The sequence below is a fragment of the Mytilus trossulus genome, chromosome 4, assembly GCF_036588685.1.
Source record: "Mytilus trossulus isolate FHL-02 chromosome 4, PNRI_Mtr1.1.1.hap1, whole genome shotgun sequence".
Lineage (NCBI taxonomy): Eukaryota > Metazoa > Mollusca > Bivalvia > Mytilida > Mytilidae > Mytilus > Mytilus trossulus.
The window spans coordinates 83,603,805-83,628,409 of NC_086376.1; the positions used below are offsets into that span (position 1 = coordinate 83,603,805).

A 24,605-nucleotide genomic window follows, 5' to 3' on the forward strand; every position below is an offset into this window, starting at 1 on the left:
TTGTGCATTCAAAAGTCAGTTTCTAGAAAGTCCTATAACTACAAGGTATCAACCCTTTATAATATGGATTTTGGCTCCGCTGTTTGGCCCTTTTTCGATTTTGATGCATGCTTCGTATAACGTCTGTATATTTTGCTCTTCGAAATGTTATTGCAAGTGTACCTCATAAACTTAGGATTTGTCGTCGTCTTCTTAATCTGCATTTGGTTTACTTAAGCTAGAACTTATCATATGCACGAAAATGTTAACACAAGTATTCCTAGTCTTGATTGCAGTAAATGAAATATTTAAAAATACAACACAAACTATAAAAAAAACTTATAGTTCATCTCAAGTTATGTGGCATTTTCTTTTCTTTCAGATGATATATGTAGACTTTAAGAAAGTTGGTTTGTTCGGTATTATACAACACTTACAAAATGACTGTTGTCCAGTATAATAAAACACCTAATGACTGAGAGTGCGGGTAATAGCAAATTTGTTGTCCCTTCGCATACCAACTATTGCCCTCGGCTTCGCCTCGAACAACAATTGGTATCTCAGGTACAACAAACTTGCTTTTACCCTAACACCAAGTCAATAGGTGTTTACTATTATCTGCTGTGTTTTCTATGATAAATTTTCAGAGATCATATGTATGGCATTTTAGCGCAAATACATGATAACATTAAAGATTTAGCCGAAGACATTTATTTCATAAGGGTTCAACCAGGATTTTAGATCATTATCATATTCTCGTAGCAATTTAATTTCTTTCAACTTTTTTTTTATTCTATAAAGCCTGCTATGAATTCTTTAAGTCAATCAAAGTGGTAAAGTCTGTTACTTCGTGATTCTATGATCTGGATTCTGATAGCAAATTCCTACTTTTGTGAATTACGTTCTTTTTTGAACGAAGCTCATCAACTTGCTCATGCTTTAATGTGTGTTATTCTGGTTGTTTAGATAATATTTCATGGTTAATTACTGCACCAACATATCTGTTTTTGTTTCTGATAAAAAGATAAGCAGTGTGAAAGGTTAGCACTTTAAAGTATGGTGTCCAATATTTCTAGTATTACCGTACTGACAAAGAATTGGTAATATAATTGTGATTCGCATTCTTACAAACAAGAATCAGCTGCGAAAAAAAATATAATTCCTTTTTCGTATTCTCAATTACAACGAATATTGTTACAGTGAATAATATATATGAGCTAATTACACCTTATATAAGAATGCCGGATTTTGTTTGGTTGGTAGCCAGTGTAATTTTCGCTTATACTAGTGTTTTTCCTCATTTCAAACAAATTTGCCTGTTTTTTCACCACTGCCGTTGAATATGCCTCAATTCCCCTCTAAGCATTGGTATGTGCCATTTTGGATATTCCTGTTTTAACCCTCTTTAGCCTCTTCCCGCTAAATTTATTCTGCTACGACGTTACTTAAAAGACGGCGCGCTAACGCGTATATAAAGTACATATATAATTCACGCGGTTCTATGATAATATCTATTATCCTCAAAATTATGCATAAACATGTTTATGAATTACAGCTTACTGGTGAAAATAAAAGATTTGCCTTCACCAGAGAGTTTCGATCCAAATCTATTCGGTGTAGCTAAACAGATATATCATATTATGGAGGGGTATTTGCGGAACATACCAGTCTTGGGACCTTATCATCCTAGACAAGCGGCTCGGACTATTTCACCGTCACTTGAATGGTATTTGTCGCAAATACCCTTCCATAACATGATATATTTGTTCAATATCGTCTGAAAATAAGGTCATGGTTGTAGTATTTGTGAGAGCATATTAATCCACCATTTTCTACATTTGAAAATGCCTGTACCAAGTCAGGAATATGACAGTTCTTGTCCATTCGTTTTTAGATGCGTTTTGTTATTTGATTTAGCCATGTGATTATGGACTTTCCGAATTGATTTTCCTTTAAGTTCAGTATTTTTGTGATTTTACTTTTTAGTAATGTTGATTCATAACAACTGATATAATAAAGTAGCTGCTTAAATTGTCAGCAGGCTGACAACTGCTGAGCTCGCTGCTGGTCCAACAGCCTCAAAACTGTTACTGTTAAAAGGTCCTATTTGAAAAGAAGGTATGTAAGTATTATCAAGTACCAGTTAAACTATCAATTATTTCATGAGGATATATTTTTTTACGTTTTTAATAAAAAATGAATCGGATATTGTATACAGAGTTTACATCCGTAATTTCCTCCTTTATATCTATATGTCAATTATTTTTGTGTTTTTTTCTAAAGGATTACGGTCGGTATGTCATTTTATAGTTTTACTTATTATTTTTTTAAACTTATAAAAAGTATTTTTATGTTTTTATAAATTATTTTTAAAAGGATGCAACATCTTTTTCCATACTTATTTACTTACAGCTGTTGTCAATGATTAACTACTGACATGATTATATACTTTTTTTAGTGATGGATATTTTTATATACATATTTCTATTGATTTATCATGCAACAAATACACAAAATTGTAATTGAAACTGGAGTCTAAATGACAGAAAATAAATACTTTGAATATTGAAATCGTTGACCACTGAATAATAGTTTTCTCTAATTTCCCTTTTGTTCCTTGTTCTCCTTCTTGTTTCTTTTCCATTTTTATGTTTGTTGTTGCAATGCTAGGTATTACTATATTATACACATATTATTATCAAATGAAGAGTTATGGATCATAACAGTGTCTTGTTGAGATTGGTTCTCATTCTTAGGACTGCCACACTATTGAATGATGATTTTACAATTTTACTGCTTTTAATTTTAAATATTACAAAAGTAGGCAATGATTGTTAAGTGGAATTTTAAAATATTTTTCTCGCAATTCAAAAGAAAAATTGTACGGCCTTCAAAATTCTTTGTTGAAAATCAGGCATTGTTGTTTTTGTAGTTTTTTTGTGGGGGATTGACCTCTGAATTTTAATTTATTCACCAATCTTTTTTTCATATTTGTTACCGTTTGAAGGAGCACTACTGATGTGTTACGTTTGACCTGAATTTGTGAAATTAATGGTTCTCTTGATTGACAATTTAAAAATTTGCAGATGAAGCAGGCTCTTTAAAATTTTAAGCAAATATTTACATTTGAAACAATCTACTCAAACAGATAATTTCTTTACAGTTCATTATGTGATATATTTGGGAATATAAAAATAAATGTTTTGTTGGAGTCATCACAAAGGAAAATTACCTATGTCCTTCAAGCAAAAACATCATTAGATTTATAAAATTGTTTAATTCATACCAAAAAATCTAAAATGATTAATAAAACCAGAACCTGTTATTTGCAAATATAAATGATAAAGTAGACCAAAGGTTTTATATTGGAACTTTGAAGTGCTATTATATTTCCAAAATAAGTTTATTTTTTGTAAAACGTAAAAATTGTAATTTACTTTATATTTACTTTGTAAACACGACTATCGTATAACATTGAATTCTGGCGCATAATGGAAGCGTTTTAATCAGCTATGGAACTTCATTGATAAAGTACAATGTAGAAATGGAATTAAAATACTTTCACGTCGGAAATGTTATTAAATTTCAAGACGCTGAACTCAAATTTATAAAAATGAGTAGACATATAGAATAATAAAGGCAACAGGAGTATACCGGTGTTCAAAAGCCAAGGATCGATTGAGATAATAAACTCATCATAGATACCAGGAATAAAATTTAACATTTACGCCAGACGCGCGTTTCGTCTTCAAAAGATTCATCAGTGACGCTCGAATCAAATATGTTATAAAGGCCAAATAAAGTACGAAGTTGAAGAGCATTGAGGACCAAAAATTCTTAAACTTTTTGCCAAATACAGCTAAGGTAATCTATTCCGGAGGTAGAAAAGCCTTAGTTTTTCAAAAATTTAAAGCATTGTTCACAGTTAATTTACAATTTTAAACGTATCAATGATAACTCAAGTCAACACATGAGTGCTAACTACTGGGCTGGTGATATCCTCGGGGAAATAAATCTCCACCAGCAGTGGCATCGACCCAGTGTTTGCATACAATCAACTAAAACCGCATCTTGTTTCCGTCAATCTAATATAAGTTAAACTCGTGTATTGGGGACAATTTTTGATTTTACGTTTTTTCCTTTTTTTATTTTTTTTAAATAATGCGAAAAAGAATAAGGCAACATTAGATACGTTTATGGAAAATAACACCTTTAAGGGGCTGATTGTCGGTTATAACAATTCATTAGTAGATTTTGAAATTAAGTTTCTTTCTTTCTTTCAAAATGTTCAAGATTTTTGTTAATAATGAAAAACAAATCAATATAAGATTTTGGTCATTAAACATAATTGTGCATCTTTTCCATCTTACATCATTATTGTATTTTCAAATGTCATTATGACACTGCACATAGTGTAAACTGCATCATGAGGACACCATTACAAGAAATAGTTGACACTTGATACTTGTTTTATGAATTTATTTGTGTATTTAAAGAATGACATAACGATATTATGATCACTATAACAATAAAAACTTAAGAAATCCATCTGTTAATTTTTGTAAAAAATCAAGGACAGATATATGATATTGACAAAACAGATATATTCTAATTAGTACACAATCTCATTATATTAAAGGCGAACACTTTATACATCCTTTTACCATTTAAGATTCCTGTCTATCTTTTATACATTTTATTATATTCGCGAAAACATTAGGGCAATTAAACTTATAAGGTGCATTGAGTTAATTTATTAAGAGTCGTTTCGCAGGGTACAAATGGTAGACAGATATTGATATCATCAGCATTTTTACTCATGTAAGATTTTCGCTACCAATGACAGTTTTCGAGATAATGAACAACTAATTGCACCTTCTCCTTATGTTTATTAGTCTTAACCGAGCTTGCATTATTGTTTTGTTGTTGTTTTTTTTACGGCTGGCTTAAATCATTTAGTTTAAGAGTAGATTCCCTTATGACGATTATTACAAAGTGCAATGTAATTTTCTAATTGGCCTATTGTTGGTTTCCGAATTGAAGATTAAACAAAAATATTTACGTCGAAGAACGCCAAAAACGATAATAACCAACATAACCCTATAGTGTTTCGATGAGCGAAAATTCAAATTCTCTTTCCAATTTGAAACGTCAGTGTTCCCTATTTTGTAGTGTTGGTTATTCATTATTTTTATATCGTTCAGACCGGTTCATGAATGAATACAGATATTCTGTATATAATGTTTCTGTTTATGCTCCCTGTGTTGTAATGTTTCGGCATGTGCAGTAAAACAGGATCGTGTCTTTAAAAAATGTTATTTTCACTAGGTGGATTTCATTTACCAAATCAAAAGTCTATAATGACTTACTGGAGGTAAACTAGAATTTGTTTTTCATTTACATTGTCTTTCTTTTTGTTGGGAGAGATAAACGACTTACTATGAACGTACCAAACTATTTTTCATATCTTCAATTTTCATTTTAATCTGATACAAAAAGTAATCGAATAATATTGCTCTCTTGAAATGTAATTAATATTTGTAATCTTATTTGTAATATTATATTTAAAACAAAAGATACATTTGTGTGTGCTCTACACGTGGCGCCTCAATCACTTTAACACGATCGAACAACAAAAAAATAGTTTTGTTAATTCAATGACCTGTTTGACAGATCGACTTTTTGTTCAGAAAGAAATAATGCCGTGACGAGGGTTACCTATTTAAAGAGAAAAAAATCGTTTAAATCTTTTTTATTGACAGACAGCTGTTGGTTATAAGGTTATAGATCATAGTGTGCAAGATGGGATTACCAAAACCTCAAGCAAAACCTGAAATCAAATACACTAAGGTCAGTTAATTTTCATTACTTTTTCTTATTCTTTCATTGATTGGAATCTATTTACGTTTTTTTTATACCGCAGTACAGCCTTATTGTGCCGAAGAAAGCGTAAAGCATTCACCTATCCGACAATCAGTCTTTTTGTTTTATGTAATCACAATTTTTTTTTATACCATTATAAATATGGGAAACTTGAACTGCATTTCTCTCTTCAGAATTGCCATTTACAGATATGCATCATTGTTAGCATTTGTAGATATAATATGCAGGGCAATCTGTGCTCAAGATTGTTTTTTTTTAATTTATTTTCTTTATGTATTTTTGTTTGTTTGTTCTTCATGTCAAAGAGTCAACGAGGCTCTCAACATGCATGCTGTGGAAATTATATTATTATATTTGGAAAACCAAATAAAAAACAATGGTTAAACCACTATTATAAAATTCATTAATGCTAAATTGGGTTCTGAAAGAAGCTATTTATGTTTCCCCTTTTAGAGTTGCAATATGTAACCAATAGCTATAGTTACCTTAGTTAGGTTTGTTCAGTAGCAAACACTTTTTTACCCTTCCCTCTAAATCCTTAGCTATCCTTATTTCCTTGTTCGTGGAAGTGGTCTTCCTGTAGGAAGCTACACTTCAGTTGTAACATTTGTTTTATTTTTACGACATACGATCTAGATAGAAAAAGGGTGAGCTTTTTGTGCATTTGTAAAACCGGCAATTTTCCACCAAACTTTTAGCCTCAACCAAGATAGTAGATTATGTGGATCATATTGTTCGTTTATCTTCGTATCTGTTTGTACGTTTCTTTTGTGTTTGGTTTGGTCTTTTTTACCGACTATAATTTTTGTTATTCATTTTATAAATTGTTGTTTTATGGGAATACTAAGTATGTCTAACAATAGAAACTGTGTACAGTTACCGTACAATTGAAAAAAAATGATTTTGCCTTTGTATTGACCATTCAAATAAAAAAAATATATAGGTATGCACATGTTTCACTAAGAATTATTTTTGCTTCATTTCAATTATGATGTGAGGATTAAGTAAACATTCTAAAAGATATGCAATTATAGATATTTTGCTTTACATTTTGTAAGTATCTACTACCAACAAAATTACTACTTCGTTAGAAATAAAACCGCATACCTGATGTATTTAAGTTATGTTATCAGCAACAACAAATCAAAATTAAGTAAAAAAATGAAAAAAAAATGGGGCAAATAAACATCGTTTCATCAAATTATAAGTTTGGGTATACGTATGTATTTACGTTAATACTTCAAATAGGATATATGTACCACTTTGCAACATCTGTTGTTTTATCCTTCCGACGTCACTTTAGAGGAATTAATGTTTTAACCTAGACCTTGTCGGTTTGTACGCCTGTACGTCCGTCTACTTGTCCGTACATATGTCTTAATTTGGTTTTATGTTCTCTAAATTAAGTTTGCCTCAACCTAATGTTATGACACTTACTCAGAATAATTATCATCACAAATATTTTCCACTCTTGAGTTATGCCCTTTAACGTCATATGCAAGCAGTTATGCCCCTTTAACGTTATAGGGCATCATCTGTGTTCCAGGAACATATTTTGAAATCATTCATTTTATCATGCTTCAGACCGTCTCTTTTCGACTGACCAGTTTTCATTCTCCCTTTAATATCTTCCGTCGACTCATTTTTAAACTAAACTAATTTTTGCTGCAGGTGCTTCGTGGATACAAAAAAAACCAATACTTATGTTTAACCGTCTTAACTTAATCAAAATTTTAATACAATTTTATGGTTAATAGTCTGAAAGTACCACTACGGTAAATTCAAAAGAACGTTTGAAATTTTTCTGTAAATAAAGATATAGAAATATTCAATTCCACTGATTTAAAGCGATTTTTGTCTGACAATACTTATCATTACAACAAAAATAATTCAATGCTCATAAAATATGTGAGATGGAATTTCTCCGCTTGTTTTTTTTATAAATCTTTTCTAAAGCTCATTTACAGAATATCCAACTTATATTAAATACTTGTAAAAATGACCTATAAAATAAACATTTAGTAACTAGAGTCCTTGATTTAAAATTTTGTAACATAAGCCTTGCCTTCATGGATAAAGAAACCTAATTATAACTATCTAAACTGAGGTTTATCGGTCAATACTCCACTACTAGTCTTTATAAAGTACAATCTCTTTAGTAATCATTCAGTACACAACATATTGTATTTATTTAACAAATTCTTTGTGGAAAAAACTCGATCCACCCATTTAATTCAAAAATGATGATAACTATTAATGAAAAAATGTCCAACTTTAATCCACGGGTTGTAAAATATTGTATAAACGCAATCATACATTTAAATGCTTTATTCAGCATGAACTTTTAAAAACAGTATTTTGAACGGCAATGTACAAAGAGAATATTTTTTTTATTTAAAAGAACAATATAGATAGTTTGTAAAAAAAACCTTTTTGAGTAGATTGACCTTTAAGAGGAATATTTTTGTAAACACCATTTTTCGAGGTTATAATACATTTGCTTTGGACTCCTGACCTTGGAATATTTTTTTCTATAATTTTGAATAAAGACTTTCTTTTCCATCTTCAAAAACATTTTTTAAATACACCATTAATCTAATTGCATTTCTCCTATTTATTTGCAAAGAATAAAGCACACTGTTAGATACATATTATTCCTTAATTTTGTCGATGTTCACATGATTTGTAATATTTGATAATAATATTTGCAGCTCTTTATCAATAATGAATGGGTGAATTCTACAAGCGGGAAGACATTTCCAGTAGTGAATCCTGCAACTGGAGAAAAGATTGTTGACATACATGAGGGAGACAAGGTAATATGAATTCGATGCTCATGTGTAAAAATGTAAACGATAACAAGTAAAACATTTCTATATATGATATAGTGAAGTTACAAGCATATGGAAAGTACAAGTTTTATATCTTTTTGAACATCAAAGTTTCTTTGAAATATATATCCACAACATTGCCACCTTCTAAATCAAAAATGTTATGCATGACCCTGAAATCATAAAAAAATGAATAATTGCACCTACCCTAAGTCAGGAACCTTATGTTAAGAGATTGTCGTTTGTTGATGTGGTTCATAAGTGTTACTCATTTCACGTTTTTTATATATCCAGTTTGAATGGTTTTACACTAGTAAATTTTGGACCCCCTTCCTAGCTTGCTATTCGGTGTGAGCCAAGGCTCCGTGTTGAAGGCCTTACTTTGATACAATGGTTTACTTTTTATAAATTGTGACTTGGATGGAGAGTTGTCTCATTGGTACTCATACCACGTCTTCTAAGATCCATGTAACAAAACACTTTGAAATTCTGTGAATCCGAAGCGTTTTTTTTTATTTACCATCATAAGGACAGGTCCAACATAAACAGTTTAAGGCAAGCTCGGGATGTGAAATCATTTTATATTTTTTTCATTTGATAGGCTGATATTGACAAAGCTGTAAAAGCAGCTCAAGCAGCGTTCCAACCAGATTCAACATGGCGGACAATGGACGCCAGTACACGTGGAGAACTGTTACAAAAACTGGCGGATCTTATTGAGAGAGATGCAGTTTATATAGCTGTAAGCAAACTAATAATCAAAACAAAACTACACAGTAAAGAAAAATGTAATATAAGGACTTTTCTGAAATATTTAACTGTTAAAATAAGAATTCAACCAGATGCTGAGTAATATTAGTTTACCGATGTTCATTCATCGTAAATCAAATATAAAAACCAAAAAAAACCTCATTGAAATCAACATTTAGTCAACAGGGTAAAAGCCTCCTTCTATGCATGCATAACCGTCAGTAGAATCCACACTCATGCAGTTAACATTTATCTACGTATCTTTCTATGACCACGACTACGTGTCGATTCGGAGTTGACATTACTAAAAATATATACCGTACCTAACTTGACCGAGATGAACAACTGATTCCTTGAAAATAGAGTTACGAGAGCCCATCTGTGTCGGGATGTGCTAAAAATGTTAAGTAAACATAATTGCAAGGCCAATAACATTAATCAAATTTGTTCCGATTACGATACCGAAAAAGGACCATGAATGAGCAATCGACCTGCACTTCTCTCTCAAAGACCCCTTGGCCTCTAATAAAGATAAAAAATATATTCTCAAAATAATTCAGCGCAGTATAAATATAACTTTTAGAGTTTAGAAACGCTAGACAATGGAAAACCGTTTAAAGACTCATATGGCATTGATGTTCCATATACCATCAAATGTTTACGATATTTTGCTGGATGGTCAGACAAGATACAAGGAAAGACGATACCCATGGGTAAGATTTATTCATATAACATGCTTGTTCACTGTCATAATCGATACTAATCATAAATGAAAGCTAAGAATTGTTTAAATTCAATTTTATGAATATAAATTCATGCATATCAAAACTTGAACTTCAACAAACAAATCAGATGACAAAGTTAGAATATCAATGATGAAATGTAACTGGTAACTATGATAAATCATAAGGATTCATTTAAAAAAAAGCTTAGAATTGACCCTAAATAACCATTATTAACTAGTGTATAATGTCGAAATCACATAGTTTTATTTCTTTTTGCTTGAATGTCTATACAAACAAAATACAAGATGCAAAATTATTTTTAGATTATGTTAGTTCTAACATTATTTTGTTCTCTCTGATTAGATGGAAACTTTTTCTGCTACACTCGTCACGAACCAGTTGGAATATGTGGACAAATTATTCCAGTAAGTCCATCAAATACTTAGTACAAATAAAAGACAAAGTGGTTTTTAAATCAACGAGAAAGCAACACAAGAAAACAAATTAGAGTGATACCGATTTTTTTGACATCATGTGGACATCATGAGTCAAACTGAGATAATGAACAGGGCAAATAAAAAGAAATGATGTCAGGTACTAGACATGATAGAAAAAAAGCAGTTTATTAATTTTTCTACCCAAACAACCTCGTAAAATCTCTGAAAAACAAAATATAAACAAAAATACCGAGCTCCGAGGTGAATTTAAAAAGGGAGAAGTCCATAAACGCTCAAATCTAAATATTTGAAAAACATATAAAGAGTTTTTTTTACCAAGAGAACGAAAAAGAAAAAGATAACAGATTAAGGTAAAATATTTTAATATTTCAGTGGAACTTTCCATTACTTATGATGGCCTGGAAGATTGGACCAGCTCTCTGCTGCGGAAACGTCGTGGTGTTAAAGCCTGCCGAACAAACACCACTAACAGCCCTTTATACAGCACAATTGGCTAAGGAGGTAATTCTATTAGGACTGAAAGTTGCGTTGTCCTAATTTTTTAATCAATCCTTCTGTTAAATATCGATGATGTAACGAAAAGAAAGTAGTTTTAAATATATATTGCTTGTCGAGAAAGGCATGACTGCATTAGAATCCTTACCAATACTTATTTTTTGGTTTGTATATGTATGCGTTGTTTTACTTTACAATTACTTGTATTAGAATATTCCAACACACGTCTATTAATAGTCTTAAACAAAGCACTTATAACCCTTACATTTTAAATCTTCAAGATAACAACGACGATGTAAATTTGCAATATAAAAAACTGCAAAAGCAACTTTTAGTTCTTTAACGTTTTTCGATGTATTTATTTATAAAAAAAACCAGTGAAAACTCTTATGACGCTATGGGTTTTTTAAATCCATACTCAATTCTTATTGTGGTATTGCATGAATATATGACTTTTTCATAGCTGTGTTTATGATTAAATTAGGCTGGTTTTCCACCCGGAGTGTTGAATGTTATTCCTGGATATGGACCAACCGCTGGATCAGCCATTTCTCACCATCCTGATATTGACAAGGTCGCATTTACAGGATCGACTGAAGTTTGTACATTATAATCAGTTAATAGCGCCAAATGCTTATATATTCTGTACAAAAAACCTTATGCAACAGTAGTTAACCTATGTTCAAAACAAACCCGTATTCAATTTTGATTTTAACAAATGAAAGAAATGACAGCCATGAACTCGAAAGTCTGTGTGTTAGCAGGTTGTGCGTCTCCTTATTTACATGCATCATCCGCAGTGCGAACACAAACTCAGAAACGCAATAATACGATTGTAAATACGACCCAATCTTTAAATTTATAGAACAGAGGTCTATTTCATGGTGTGTTTTGACTACATTCTCATTTTTCGACACTAATTGTGGTGACAGTTATTACCGGAATAATCGTTTATACTTACCTTCTTACGTAGGATCAGTCTTTCAAGATAGAAAGGAAAATTCAAAGGTCTTCTGTGCACACTTATTTCTAAAATGTTTTTAAGACTCATCATTGACTAAATAAACCAAAGACACTAAATAGTAAAATCACAAAAACACTTAACTCTGAGGAATATTCAATTGGAAAGTCCCTAATCATTTGACAAAATCAAATGACAAAACACATCAAACGAATAGACAACAACTGTCATATTCCCGACTTGGTACATACAATTGAGAATGGAAATGGGGAATGTGTCAAAAAGACAAAAACACGACCGTAGAGCAAACAACATGCATTAGAATGTAGAAAATGGTGGATTGAACCTAGTTTTTATACCTCTCACTTGAACGACAGTCTCTAAATTCCGTTATGTTTACAACGATCAAATCAGACATTGTGATGTTGCAAACCATGTATGAAATGCTGTGTTAAACTTTTGCTGTGCATCAAATTGTTCTAACTATAAAACTTCCCAACTTCCAATTTTGGGTCAAAACAACTTATCACTGGATTTGTACTTCCACGTGCCACGACACGAATGAAACATATGAGACAATAAAGAAAAAAGTGTGTTTGTATTTCTGAATCGAGTTTCCGGTGTAATGATTGTTATTTGTTGTTTGTCTTTTTGTCGTTTTTATTTTTGGCCATGGTGCTGTCTTATGAATTCATATCACAAACCCAAGTAGTCAACACGTCTGTGTTGACGTGAATTGACATACATATAAAAAAAATGAGTAAATTGAAAATGATTTTTACTTTGAATACAAGCAACTATAATATCATATTGTTGTTTTTCCCCTGATTGTTACTTTTTAGAGGATTCGGAAGTTAAAATTAATGATCTAATTTGCCAATGCTTTTAATTTCAGGTGGGTCAACTTGTGATGGAAGCTGCAGCAAAGACCAACCTGAAGCGTGTAACATTAGAACTTGGTGGTAAAAGTCCAAATGTTGTGTTCGCTGATGCTGACTGTAAGTTGTTTTAATGGGTTTTTTAAAATAGCTGTGTCACTCGTCACGATATCAGCCGATGATGTTGCGTGTTGACATCTACATGTATCAATTATCTAGTCCCGAAAAATTTGAAAACTGAGAGTGCATTTGTTTCTAACCCGAAATTTTGTCATCGATGACTATCGTTTAGTAAACGTTGAGCTGCTAGAAACAAATACATCGGTTAATAAACTTTATCGACCCCACGTTGTCAGACAGAAATAGATTACAATCACACACTGTAAACAAACAGGTAAAAGTGCGGGAAATAAATAACCAGGACTTTGTGAAAACAACACGTGCTCGTAATTATTTAAACGACAGATGCAGAAACAAATGAATCGTTTATACGTCTCAACGATAAACGATCAACGACTACGCGACTATTTTGCGCGTACATCGTTTACGTGAACGATATCAACGTTGACAAAAAAATGTAAGAAACAAATGGGTTAAACGACTACGCGCGTAATCGTTTACATCGTTTAGGTTAGAAACAAATGCGCTCTGAGTCACATTAACCAATTTATTAATTTAATCTTCTATCATAATCACTTATAAAGTTCATATAACAAATCAACAAATATTTTATAAAAACTTTGTCATAGGTTAAGAAAGTTCATATGTTTTGTTTAGAAATTTAACGTCCAGTTTCACGGTCAGAAATACATTATAATTGCCCTTTTCATAGTCAGCAAAAATGATTAATTGAGTAGTACCACTCAGAGAACTGACATTTATTCGATAATTTATTCATTATATTTTTATAAAGATAGCCCTATTATTACTGACATAATGAGGAACACAATTTAGTGTTTCTTTGTAACGTGACTTAACAAAATATTCTGAAGGTTTGACCTAAAACGCCTTTTTAAATAATAATGAAAACCCTCGTTTTTGTCCTCTGTTACATATTGATTTTAAAGTGTCAACATATTTATAAATAATAAATAATAATGTCGCCATGTCTCGTCGCAAATTAAATAAACTAACTTTATAATGAGTATTTCTGTATTTTCAAATATGTCAATATTAGTCAATAAAAATGTTTCCTTTCTAAATATTTATTTTACTGCGGAAGTATTTATAATGCAAATTTATTGTACAGGTTGCGTTAAAAAGACGTCTTTTTTTTTTTAAGACGAACTGTTCTTTGTTTAAGGGAAGACAAACATAACCTTTATTATTCACACTTTTTGATGAACGAAGAAACTAGTTCAGGGCCCAGTTTCACGAAGCTGTCTTAGGACTAAGACATGTCTTATGATGGTCTTACGACATATCTTAGTCCTAAGTGGGTTTCACAAAGTGGTCCTAAATTAGGACATCTCTTAAAGTTGGTCATACAGTTAGGACAACGCGAGAGGTGTCTTATGATGGTCTTAGGATAGTTATACGTTTATTTATATAAATTACTCTTATTTTTTATATTAATTTTGAAAAAAAATATCTTATTATCATCTAATTATCTATTCTCCTGTTCCTGCTTTTAACGTAATTTTTCTAGATTGACGGATTATCATGATTTGTCAACAATGTAAATTCAATGTATAATTGATATCAAGATTGCACGATTTTATCCCTTAACCCTTTATAACCAATAAAGTCGAAATTGAATTCAACTCACTTGTACCAAAAAAATATCATTTTATATTCTTATTTTCTTAATTTTTCATTAAAAATTTCATATTTATATTGATGTACTGTTTGAAGATAATTTATAAATAAATGACCTTTACTTTTTTTATATTTATTTTGCAAATTATGTCATTTATATTGATCAATACGTTTAGAATGATTTATGGTAAGACAGACAACATTTACATGATTTTTTTCCGTAAATCATATTTATATTTGAAAATTTAAAGAACTTGTCTTAGCTAAGATCATCCTAAGACAGCTTCGAGACGAGGTCTGAGATATGCCCGGAGATATGTCATAGGAAAGTCATAAGAGGATCATAAGACATGTCCTAGGATATGTCTTAGGATAGCTTCGTGAAACCGGCCCCTGATCTCTAACTTCAAATGTTGGTAAAATTTTGACTTCATAAAATTTGCAGTACACATATCTTTTAATATAAGTGAAACAGACTTACACCAACGCTTTTTGTAGTACATTTATATACAGAAGAATAGCAAAAATATCGAACTCCTTTGTAATATTAAAAAAAAAGGGGAACATTAAAACAAACTGATAAAATCACACTTAAGACCATGTCAACTAACGAAAAAAAATTTAAACTGGTAAGGTAAGGTCATTTCAGGCTCATGAAATTAAAAATAAAGGCAACAGTAGTATACCGATGTTCAAAAACTCATAAATCGATGGAAAAAAAATCCGGGTCACAAACCAAAACCGAGGAAAACGAATTAAATATAAAAAATGACGACACAACATTAAATGTAAGACATATAGAAACGAACATTTGACAAAATCCGATTAGACTTACAAATATAACATCAAAACTAAATACATGAATTTAGGATAGAAAAGTACCGTGACACGTCTTATAATAATGTGATTTCACACTCAAATATAAGAGGAAACAAACGACACAAAATAACACAACGTTAAAATGTAACACATACAGAAACGAACTATAATATAACAATGACAATATTCCTGACTTGGTACAGGATATTTTTTAAAAGAAAAAAATGGTGGGACGAACCTTGTTGTGTGGCATGCCAAACCTCTCTTTCATGGCCATGTTAATTCACGGAAGCCATGGATTGTTGGAAATTTACACATGGCCTGGGCCGTGATATTCGAATTTTAACCTGAGCGTCAGCGAGGGATAAAATTAACGAATATCACGGCCCAGGCCATGTGTAAATTTCCAACAATCTATGGCTTCCATGAATTATTTCGATTCTAATAGGACAAATACGGTCATTCAAATACTGAAGCGAGGGTTGCTTAAGTGTGTGTGTGTGGCTGATCTTTTTTAATCCCTGTTAGGTAAAGCTCAAATATCTTAATAAATCCGTAGCTTGCATGGATTATTTCGTGAATAACCGCTAGAACAAAAACTTTCATTCTCAAATTAAACAAATGCTCAAACCCAACATTTGCCATTTTTTTAATTTACATGATTTTCTCGTAAGCCTCCGTCAAATCCAAAGTTGACAATTCGTAACCAAGGAGCCGCCATGTTGACTTGCTGAAATTAGTAAATATGCAAATAATGCAACAGAATAGAGAAAAAAAACTACCTCAAAAATCAGTTTCAATACATATGAAACGTATCATATGAATTTCGATGATTCACGCAACAGAAAACTTTCAACTATAGTGGCTTCATTTGTATGATGTCATGTTTTGAAATGACTGAAATGCGCCAAAAAAAAAATAGTCTTTCGCGGAATTTTATTTTTATGATTTCTCTGAGCTCTTTGCATTACATTTTAAGCTCACCGGTCCCGAAGGGACAAGTGAGCTTATGCCATCACTTGGCGTCCGTCGTCGTCCGTCGTCTGTCGTCTGTCGTCCGTCGTCCGTCGTCGTCTGTCGTCGTCTGTCGTCGTCTGTCGTCGTAAACTATTTCAAGAATCTTCTCCTCTGAAACTACTGGGCCAAATACTTTCAAACTTTAACTGAATGTTACTTAGGGTATCTTATTTATAAATTGTATCCGAAGTTTTGATCTATCAACAAACATGGTCGCCATTGCTAAAAATAGAACATAGGGGTCAAATGCAGTTTATGGCTTATAACTCAAAAACCAAAGCATTTAGAGCAAATCGGACATGGGGGTTATATTGTTTATCAGGTCAAGATCTATCTGCCCTGAAATTTTCAGATGAATCAGACAACCCGTTGTTGGGTTGCTGCCCCTGAATTGGTAATTTTAAGGAAATTTTGCTGTTTTTGGTTATTATCTTGAATATTATTATAGATAGAGATAAACTGTAAACAGGAATAATGTTCAGCAAAGTAAGATTTAAAAATAAGTCAACATGACGGAAATGGTCAGTTGACCCCTTTAGGAGTTATTGCCCTTTATAGTCAATTTTTAACCATTTTTCGTAAATCTTAGTAATCTTTTACAAAAATCTTCTCCTCTGAAACTACTGGGCAAAATACTTCCAAACTTTAACTGAATGTTCCTTAGGGTATCTAGTTTGGAAATTGTATCCGAAGTTATGATCTATCAACAAACATGGTCGCCATTGCTAAAAATAGAACATAGGGGTCAAATGCAGTTTTTGGCTTATAACTAAAAAACCAAAGCATTTAGAGCAAATCTGACCTGGGTAATATTGTTTATCAGGTCAAAATCTATCTGCCCTGAAATTTTCAGATGAATCAGACAACCTGTTGTTGGGTTGCTGCCCCTGAATTGATAATTTTAAGGAAATTTTGCTGTTTTTGGTTATTATCTTGAATATTATTATAGATAGAGATAAACTGTAAACAGCAATAATGTTCAGCAAAGTAAGATCTTCAATTAAGTCAATTTGACCAAAATTGTCAATTGACCCCTTAAGGAGTTATTGCCCTTTAAAGACTTTTTTCACAATTTGTTCATCATGTTGACTTACTTTAAAAAATCTTCTCCTTTGAAACTGCTGTATCAATTTCAGCCAAACTTAGGCTAAATGAGTTTCAGAGTATCTAGTATAAATTTTATATTTCATTTCCTTGTATGTCAAGAAACATAGCTACTATGGCTAAAATAGAACATAGGAGAAAATGATTATTTTTTTTTGGCTTTTGAAGAAAATAGGACGATCCAAAAAACATTTAAATAAATTGAAAAGCCAAAATAATCATTGATGAGAGATTTAACCAAAAGAATTAAGGTGAGCGATTCAGGCTCTTGAGAGCCTCTTGTTTGGTTATGTATCCGAATAAGAATAAAAGCTATTTTGTCTTTTTTTAATTGCACTTTTTAAAACAACAAAATCGACAAAGGGTCTGCAAATAGGTTCCAATACATGTATATTTACGTGGGGAGTATATTGTAACAGCCATTATTATGTATATCTCTGAGTCTGCGCTAAGTATAGATATATCGAGAATTTTATCACAGTGTTGTTAACAAAGCGAAAGAAGCACGTCATATTAGAAATAAAATGAACTTTACAGGACTACAATAGAAATAAATAGGAGAACATAATTGATAAAGAAACACACGCATATTAGCTAACAAAAGGCAACAGGTTTAAAATTTAATACGCCAGAAGTGCGTTTTGTCCACACAAGACTTTAAGATTGAATCAGCCGATGACCCAATGTTGATCAATGTTGTATGTCCTGTTTAGAACCATTAATTGATATTTTTGATTTTTCCCCTTTTTTTTCGATAAAAAAAAAGTTCTATACTACAGAACACGAAATCATATATGTACATTGTGCATTTTACCAGTAAAAATTCATTAAAGATACCAGGTGTTATGGAATTGTACTACATACGCAAGTTTTGTCTGACTAATAATCACTAGTGCCGCTCAAATCAAAACAGTCGGAATGCAGAAACAAATACAAAACCAAAGAACATTTAAATGCAATATATTTTTTAACCTGAATAAATAATCAGAAGAACCTGAGCTGTTTTAAGATGATAGATTCGCAAATTTAAAAAAATTATATGTCGAACATTCTCAAACTAATGAAAAGTTTGCTGTTTGACAAAAAAGGAACAAAATGCAGGTAAGGCAATAAAAATATTAATCCCAGTGTTAAAATTAGCAACCATTGATAATTTGTGCTTGTACCAAATCAAAAAGGGCACCTTGGGGGAAGATTTCCATAAAAGAACGATAATCCAATCACGGATGAGAAACAAAATGAACAAAATATAAAATTTATAATATCAACCAAAGTTTTGACAACTGTTCTAACAAAATTCAAACAGAACCCCTTGATAGATCCAAAAAAGAGACAGTCTATAAAACTGCCAAAATTATACCTTGTCAACCAAGGAAACGAGTGAACATTGACTTATATTTTTACGAATTTCAGTATGATATCTTCAAATCTTTTCTAATCTATAGCTCTAGTGTATTGGTTTATACATTTTTCCAAATTTTATGTATCAACAGTGGATTTAGCAGCTGATATGTCTCACTTCGGATTATTCTTTAACATGGGACAATGTTGTTGTGCTGGATCAAGAACATATGTACAGGAAGAAATTTATGAAGAATTTAAGAAAAAATTGGTAGAGAGAGCAAAGAAGAGGCCTGTTGGGAATCCCTTTGACGAAAAGCACGACTCCGGACCACAGGTATGGTATAAAACAGTTGCTGAATAATTATATTTTAGGGTGCTTTATGTTTTGTTCTTGTTTTACGAATGGGTTTATACATCATTGAATCCAACATACCTCTATTTGCCAGTGACAGTTGGAACTTCCACCTTCTGTCTCATACTAACCGAATTGCAATGCACCTTTAAGTTAAATTATTTTTTATCAATAAGATTCATTGCTAATTTTTTTCCCACTATGTATGCATTAGACACTTCAATCCACCATTTTTTCTACATAACAAAATGCCTGTACCAAGTCAGGAATATGACAGTTGTTTTCCATTCGTTTGGTGTGTTTGAGCTTTTGATTTTGCAATTTGATTAGGGACTTCCCTTGTTGAATTTTTATCGGAGTTCTGTATTTTTGTGATTTTACTTTTTGCCGCTGGTCGTTCACCTTACAACAATCAATCGGCCAACGCATTTTTTATTGTTACAAACCTTTAAAATATATCTCACTTATTCATACATGTATAGGTTGACAAAGATCAGTTTGAAAAGATAATGGAATTGATTGATAGCGGCAAAAAGGAAGGTGCAAAACTTGAATGTGGAGGAAAGAGAATTGGAACTAAGGGTTACTTCATCGAACCAACTGTATTCTCTGATGTTAATGAAGATATGAGAATTGGAAAAGAGGAGGTACAATTTATCCTAAGAACCATTTCATATTATAAGTATGTTAATAAAGTCGACACATTAATCAAAACAAAACAATAATTTTACACCATGTATCAAAAATGTTAAATTCATATTATCTTTACTTTTGAATTATAGTACAAATGAATATTAAAGTTTTTATACTCATTTTTATGGTTTTTTTTATCCGTTAAATTAATATTTTAGGTTTTTCATTTTTTCATTCCATAGTTTAAATATATCTTTTTAAAATAATTGCTGCGTCAGATGCGTTTTTCTTGAATCCTATAGATAAAAACAAAGACGAAGAAGATCAGACGCCAACGAGACCGCATTTTAAAACCTAAATTGCAAATCAATTTGAAAGAACGCAATGAACAGGTCCAAGCGAAATAACATAGGCATGGTTAAATTATACACGGACAAGTATCTTATACTTGTAACAAACGTTTTTGATAATGATATATATAAGTAAAACATTAATGTTACTTTAAAAAATTAAGGATTCAGATGCAACTGTTATAATATACCAATAAAAAATGGGGAAGGGGTATTGTAGGGTGTTTATATTCAAACTTAATCCACTAAAACAATCGTATTCAAAAATATTGTTGACTTTAAAAAAAAACTAGTTGAATATTGAGTTGGTAAACAAAGTAACGTTATAGTTTCATCTGAACTTGGACACAAAACAACATATTATCATGCAAGACATTTCAAATGTATACATCTTTATATATTTTATGCTTTTCCAGATATTTGGCCCAGTACAACAGATTATTAAGTTTAAAACCATGGATGAAGTGATTGAGAAAGCAAATAAAACATCATACGGTTTAGCTGCTGCTGTTTTTACAACAGACATCAATAAAGTAATGACCTACACCAGTCGTGTCAAGGCTGGAACTATCTGGTAAGTTGTCCACCAAAGATATAAATGAAGAAAAGATATACACGCCCTGTAAATTATAGAACTGTCCGGCAAGTTTTTTGTTATTAATGAAGTTCATCAACTTATTAAATATTGGACACAAACAGTATTTGTCTATTTGAAATATTCGAAGCACTTATGTGTCTCATCCCCAAGGCAAAGCTTGCTTTATCCATATTGTTGTTTCTTTTGTGCACCTTGCGTAACAAGCTATAAGCCTGGTATTTTGGATAAGTTTGTATAAATTTCTGATTTGTTTTTGTATGTAGTTTAAGATTATAATTTTGCGCGTGTCCTTGGTTACTCTAATGTCATTTATCAGCTCCTAATATAACAGGATGTGTAATAAAATAAAGCTAACGAGAATGCAATTTAAATGAGAAAGTGAAGACACTGATATTAAAGTGTTTAAGCTGAAATTAAAGTGTTGATAGCAATATAAATTTTGTAAAACCACATTAGGAAATACTATTAACAAATGGTGAATTTTGAACAAGGAATGGAAGGATGAGTGATTTATCTACTAAAGTAATTGAAAATTGATTTAGTACGATTTCGGGAGAGAAGTGCGCATCAAGCTGGGCTAGGACAAATATATATGTCTTATTTATGAACGTTCCTGGGTCACATCAAATTGACCGCCATACGTCAGAAATCTATCGGACTTGTGTTTGCTATGTGCAAAAATGTAAAACAAAGTTTTTTTTTTTTATATAGATCGTATATTACCAAATTTGCAAAAGGTTAAAGGGAAATGTCTATTAGATGTTCTTTTTCAACAAAATAATGTTTTGTCTTGTTTGACCTGCCCAGCTTCCAAGATTTGTTTTTATATTCGTTTGCCTTTTTGAACTTTAAAATGTGTACTATCCATCATAAAATAACTCATAAATTTTCAAATAAATCAAGATATTTGATATGTGGATCCTATTGTCGACAGTTTGAGACCGAACGTTATCACTTTCATTCACTGTTAAATATCCTTCGAAATATTGTAAATATATGCTTTGATCATTGTCGTTCATGACATGTGTTATTCACCATCAACAGAATGATATGTATTTCTTAATTCAGGGTAAATTGCTACAATATATTGAGGACGACTTGTCCATTTGGTGGCTTTAAGAAATCAGGAATGGGCAGAGAGCTGTAAGTTTTGTTAACTTCTGATTCGTGTTTAGTATTTATATTTTAAAAACAAATGTTTTCAATGTGATTATTATTCCAATATAAGTTTTCAATAAATACATGAATCTGTTTTAATGAATTTTAACAATACGGGCATAAATATCACAGATAAGTATGATTTTTACTCAATTTTGATACAGTTTATGAGAAAAAAAAGTATACAAAAAAAAAAGTCCTTAAACTGCCATAGTCAAATGTATCAACCAACGGAACGATTGAAAAACAATTGTTATATTCTGACATGGCTCAAGCATTTTCCTAAGATTTTAAGTGTAAATTTAGCTTAACCCTAGAAATTTCCTCCGGAAATACAAAGGGTAAAAAATGGCATCGTGAAAACTAAAAGTTTTACAATGTATATTTGACATTAAATTAATACTGATTAATAAACTACAAATAATTCAATGTAAGTTTTAATACATTTCAGTGGAGAATATGGTTTACATCAATACTCAGAAGTGAAAACGGTTTGTATTTAAGAATTGAATGCATCTTTTTGTAACTTTATAGGGGTAAAGGCGTTGACCGAAGTTCATTCTAAAAATGTACACACGGTCAACGCTTTTACACCACTATAAAGTTACAAAAAGAAGCATTCAATACTTCTAATTACATTTTTTAGCTGTGATCATGAAAACACGAATTTTATAATTAATTTATTTAATTCACCTGTACACTTTATTGTGGGACCACGTCTTATCATGAATGAACAGTTTTATTGCGTAATGCAATTGCTTAAGGAATAACATGTGATGTGCAGTTAGTCAATTAGAATAAATTATTTTAATGAAACATACATCTAATGTAATTATTGAGAAACATATATATAAAGAAACCTTTGATTGTACATTAGTAGCATTACATATGGAAAGTCTTTAGTAAAACTAAAACCAGACATAGTTTTGTCTAAATTGTTTTAGTGTGGACATGACCGTTCTTGCTTTGTTACTGATCAATCTATAGTTATAAGCCTACTGTTTTATTTTTATTTTTCAAATTTAAAACAACATTTTTTTTTAATTGATTTGATAAGAGTAGTTGTACATCTGGCATAACTCAAACAATGTTAAATAACACTTATTGCGTACTATACTATTACTTAAATATAGTAAATAAAGGCAACAGTTGTATTCTGCTGTTCAAAACTCATAAATCCATGGACAAAAAAACAAGATCGGCATAACAAACTAAAACTGAGGGAAATCTGAATTTTATACGAAAATTTGTCCCACAAAACAATTCATAGATATAAAAACACAGATTGTTTTCATATAAATTTTAAATCTTCTCTTTAGTGAATATTTAATTTTAACAGATACGTATACAATTCAAGTTCACAATACACAAATAAGATAAACAAATAAACATTCGAGTTATTTCGCTTGCATTGGGAATAAATAAAGTAATATTGTTGACACTTTCAAAGCTGTGTTTCTTGCAGTATAGATAATTTCAACAATCCACTTCTTTGAATAAATGTTAGTATAGTTGCTTTTTGATAGAGTATATCGTCTGTGACAAAAAAGAACAATTGCATCCTAGGTAAAATCGTCTTCTTTGAAAGAAAAAAAAAGAATGAGAAGTTAACACTGCAGCAACTTTTATAGAAGGTTTCTGTTTTGAATTGTGAACTATATGTTGTCTTATTGAACTGTAAACCTTTTTATATGTATATATATCAAAAATGATTCGTAATATGACCAACAGACTAGTTAATGGGTGAACTGACCTTTTAATACGAACATAGCAGAAAAGAAATGTAAATTAACTGGATTTTTTTTTATTTATAGGTCATCGTTAACACACCAACAAAAGTGTAAAAACTGGTTGAAGTTGAAGGATACTTTGTTATAGTGACACTATTTTACTATTAATTTAGTAACACTAGATATATATATATATATATTATATATTATATTTGTAAAAATGCACAGTTGCGATTTGGTTCATAATTCTAATTATTTGAAACAAAATCTATGAGGTTAAGTATAATGATCGTTAATGATTGTGAAGTAACTAGAAGCACATTGTTTCATTTGTATTGTACTCAACTTTATGAACAAAAACGATATTTCTTATATGCAAATATTTGGAACTTGCAAGTTTTGTTATGAGCAATTCACAAATGATAATAACCATATTCCCAGTAAACCTTACAAGTTTGATATCAACATTGACAATTAAGCCTTTTCGGTATCTTTCTTGCATTCATCGATCATTTCTGTTTATATCAATTTTTGTTATGATTGTCATCTTATCTTATTACTATTATGATTAAATGAGGTATGTAATATGAGATTTGACATATAGTTTACAGAAATTAATTTAATTTTCTTACCTTTAGAATATTTCATTGTTTTGCATGTTAGATAATGGATTCATTTAACTTATATTTAATATTTATTGGAAATAAAACGTATATATTATTGTGTTGGTTGGCATGGTTTGGGCAGTAATAAAAAATCAGACAGCTGTCAGCCGTCAAAGA

At 31.0% G+C, this 24,605-nt stretch overlaps 1 protein-coding gene across 1 annotated transcript; it reads left to right on the forward strand.

The window, feature by feature from the left end:
- Positions 1 to 1,965: 1,965 nt before the first annotated feature.
- LOC134716156 (retinal dehydrogenase 2-like) lies at positions 1,966 to 24,543 on the forward strand. Its single transcript, XM_063578951.1, has 15 exons — positions 1,966 to 2,097; positions 5,742 to 5,829; positions 8,574 to 8,678; positions 9,295 to 9,435; positions 10,027 to 10,156; positions 10,532 to 10,593; positions 10,999 to 11,127; positions 11,606 to 11,719; positions 12,978 to 13,080; positions 19,152 to 19,336; positions 19,837 to 20,001; positions 20,754 to 20,911; positions 22,004 to 22,078; positions 22,545 to 22,584; positions 23,908 to 24,543. The coding sequence occupies exons 2-15, from the start codon at positions 5,782 to 5,784 to the stop codon at positions 23,935 to 23,937; spliced, it is 1,485 nt and encodes a 494-aa protein (XP_063435021.1). The 5' UTR covers positions 1,966 to 2,097; positions 5,742 to 5,781; the 3' UTR covers positions 23,938 to 24,543.
- Positions 24,544 to 24,605: the final 62 nt, after the last annotated feature.

What these genes read in the sequence shown, in the direction of transcription:
- LOC134716156 (XM_063578951.1), top strand. Translation starts at nt 5,782, where the DNA reads ATGGGATTACCAAAACCTCAAGCAAAACCTGAAATCAAATACACTAAG. An exon ending in TGTGTTCGCTGATGCTGACT is followed by an intron (nt 13,081 to 19,151) that starts GTAAGTTGTTTT and finishes ATGTATCAACAG; the next exon opens with TGGATTTAGCAGCTGATATG. An exon ending in AATACTCAGAAGTGAAAACG is followed by an intron (nt 22,585 to 23,907) that starts GTTTGTATTTAA and finishes TTTTATTTATAG; the next exon opens with GTCATCGTTAACACACCAAC.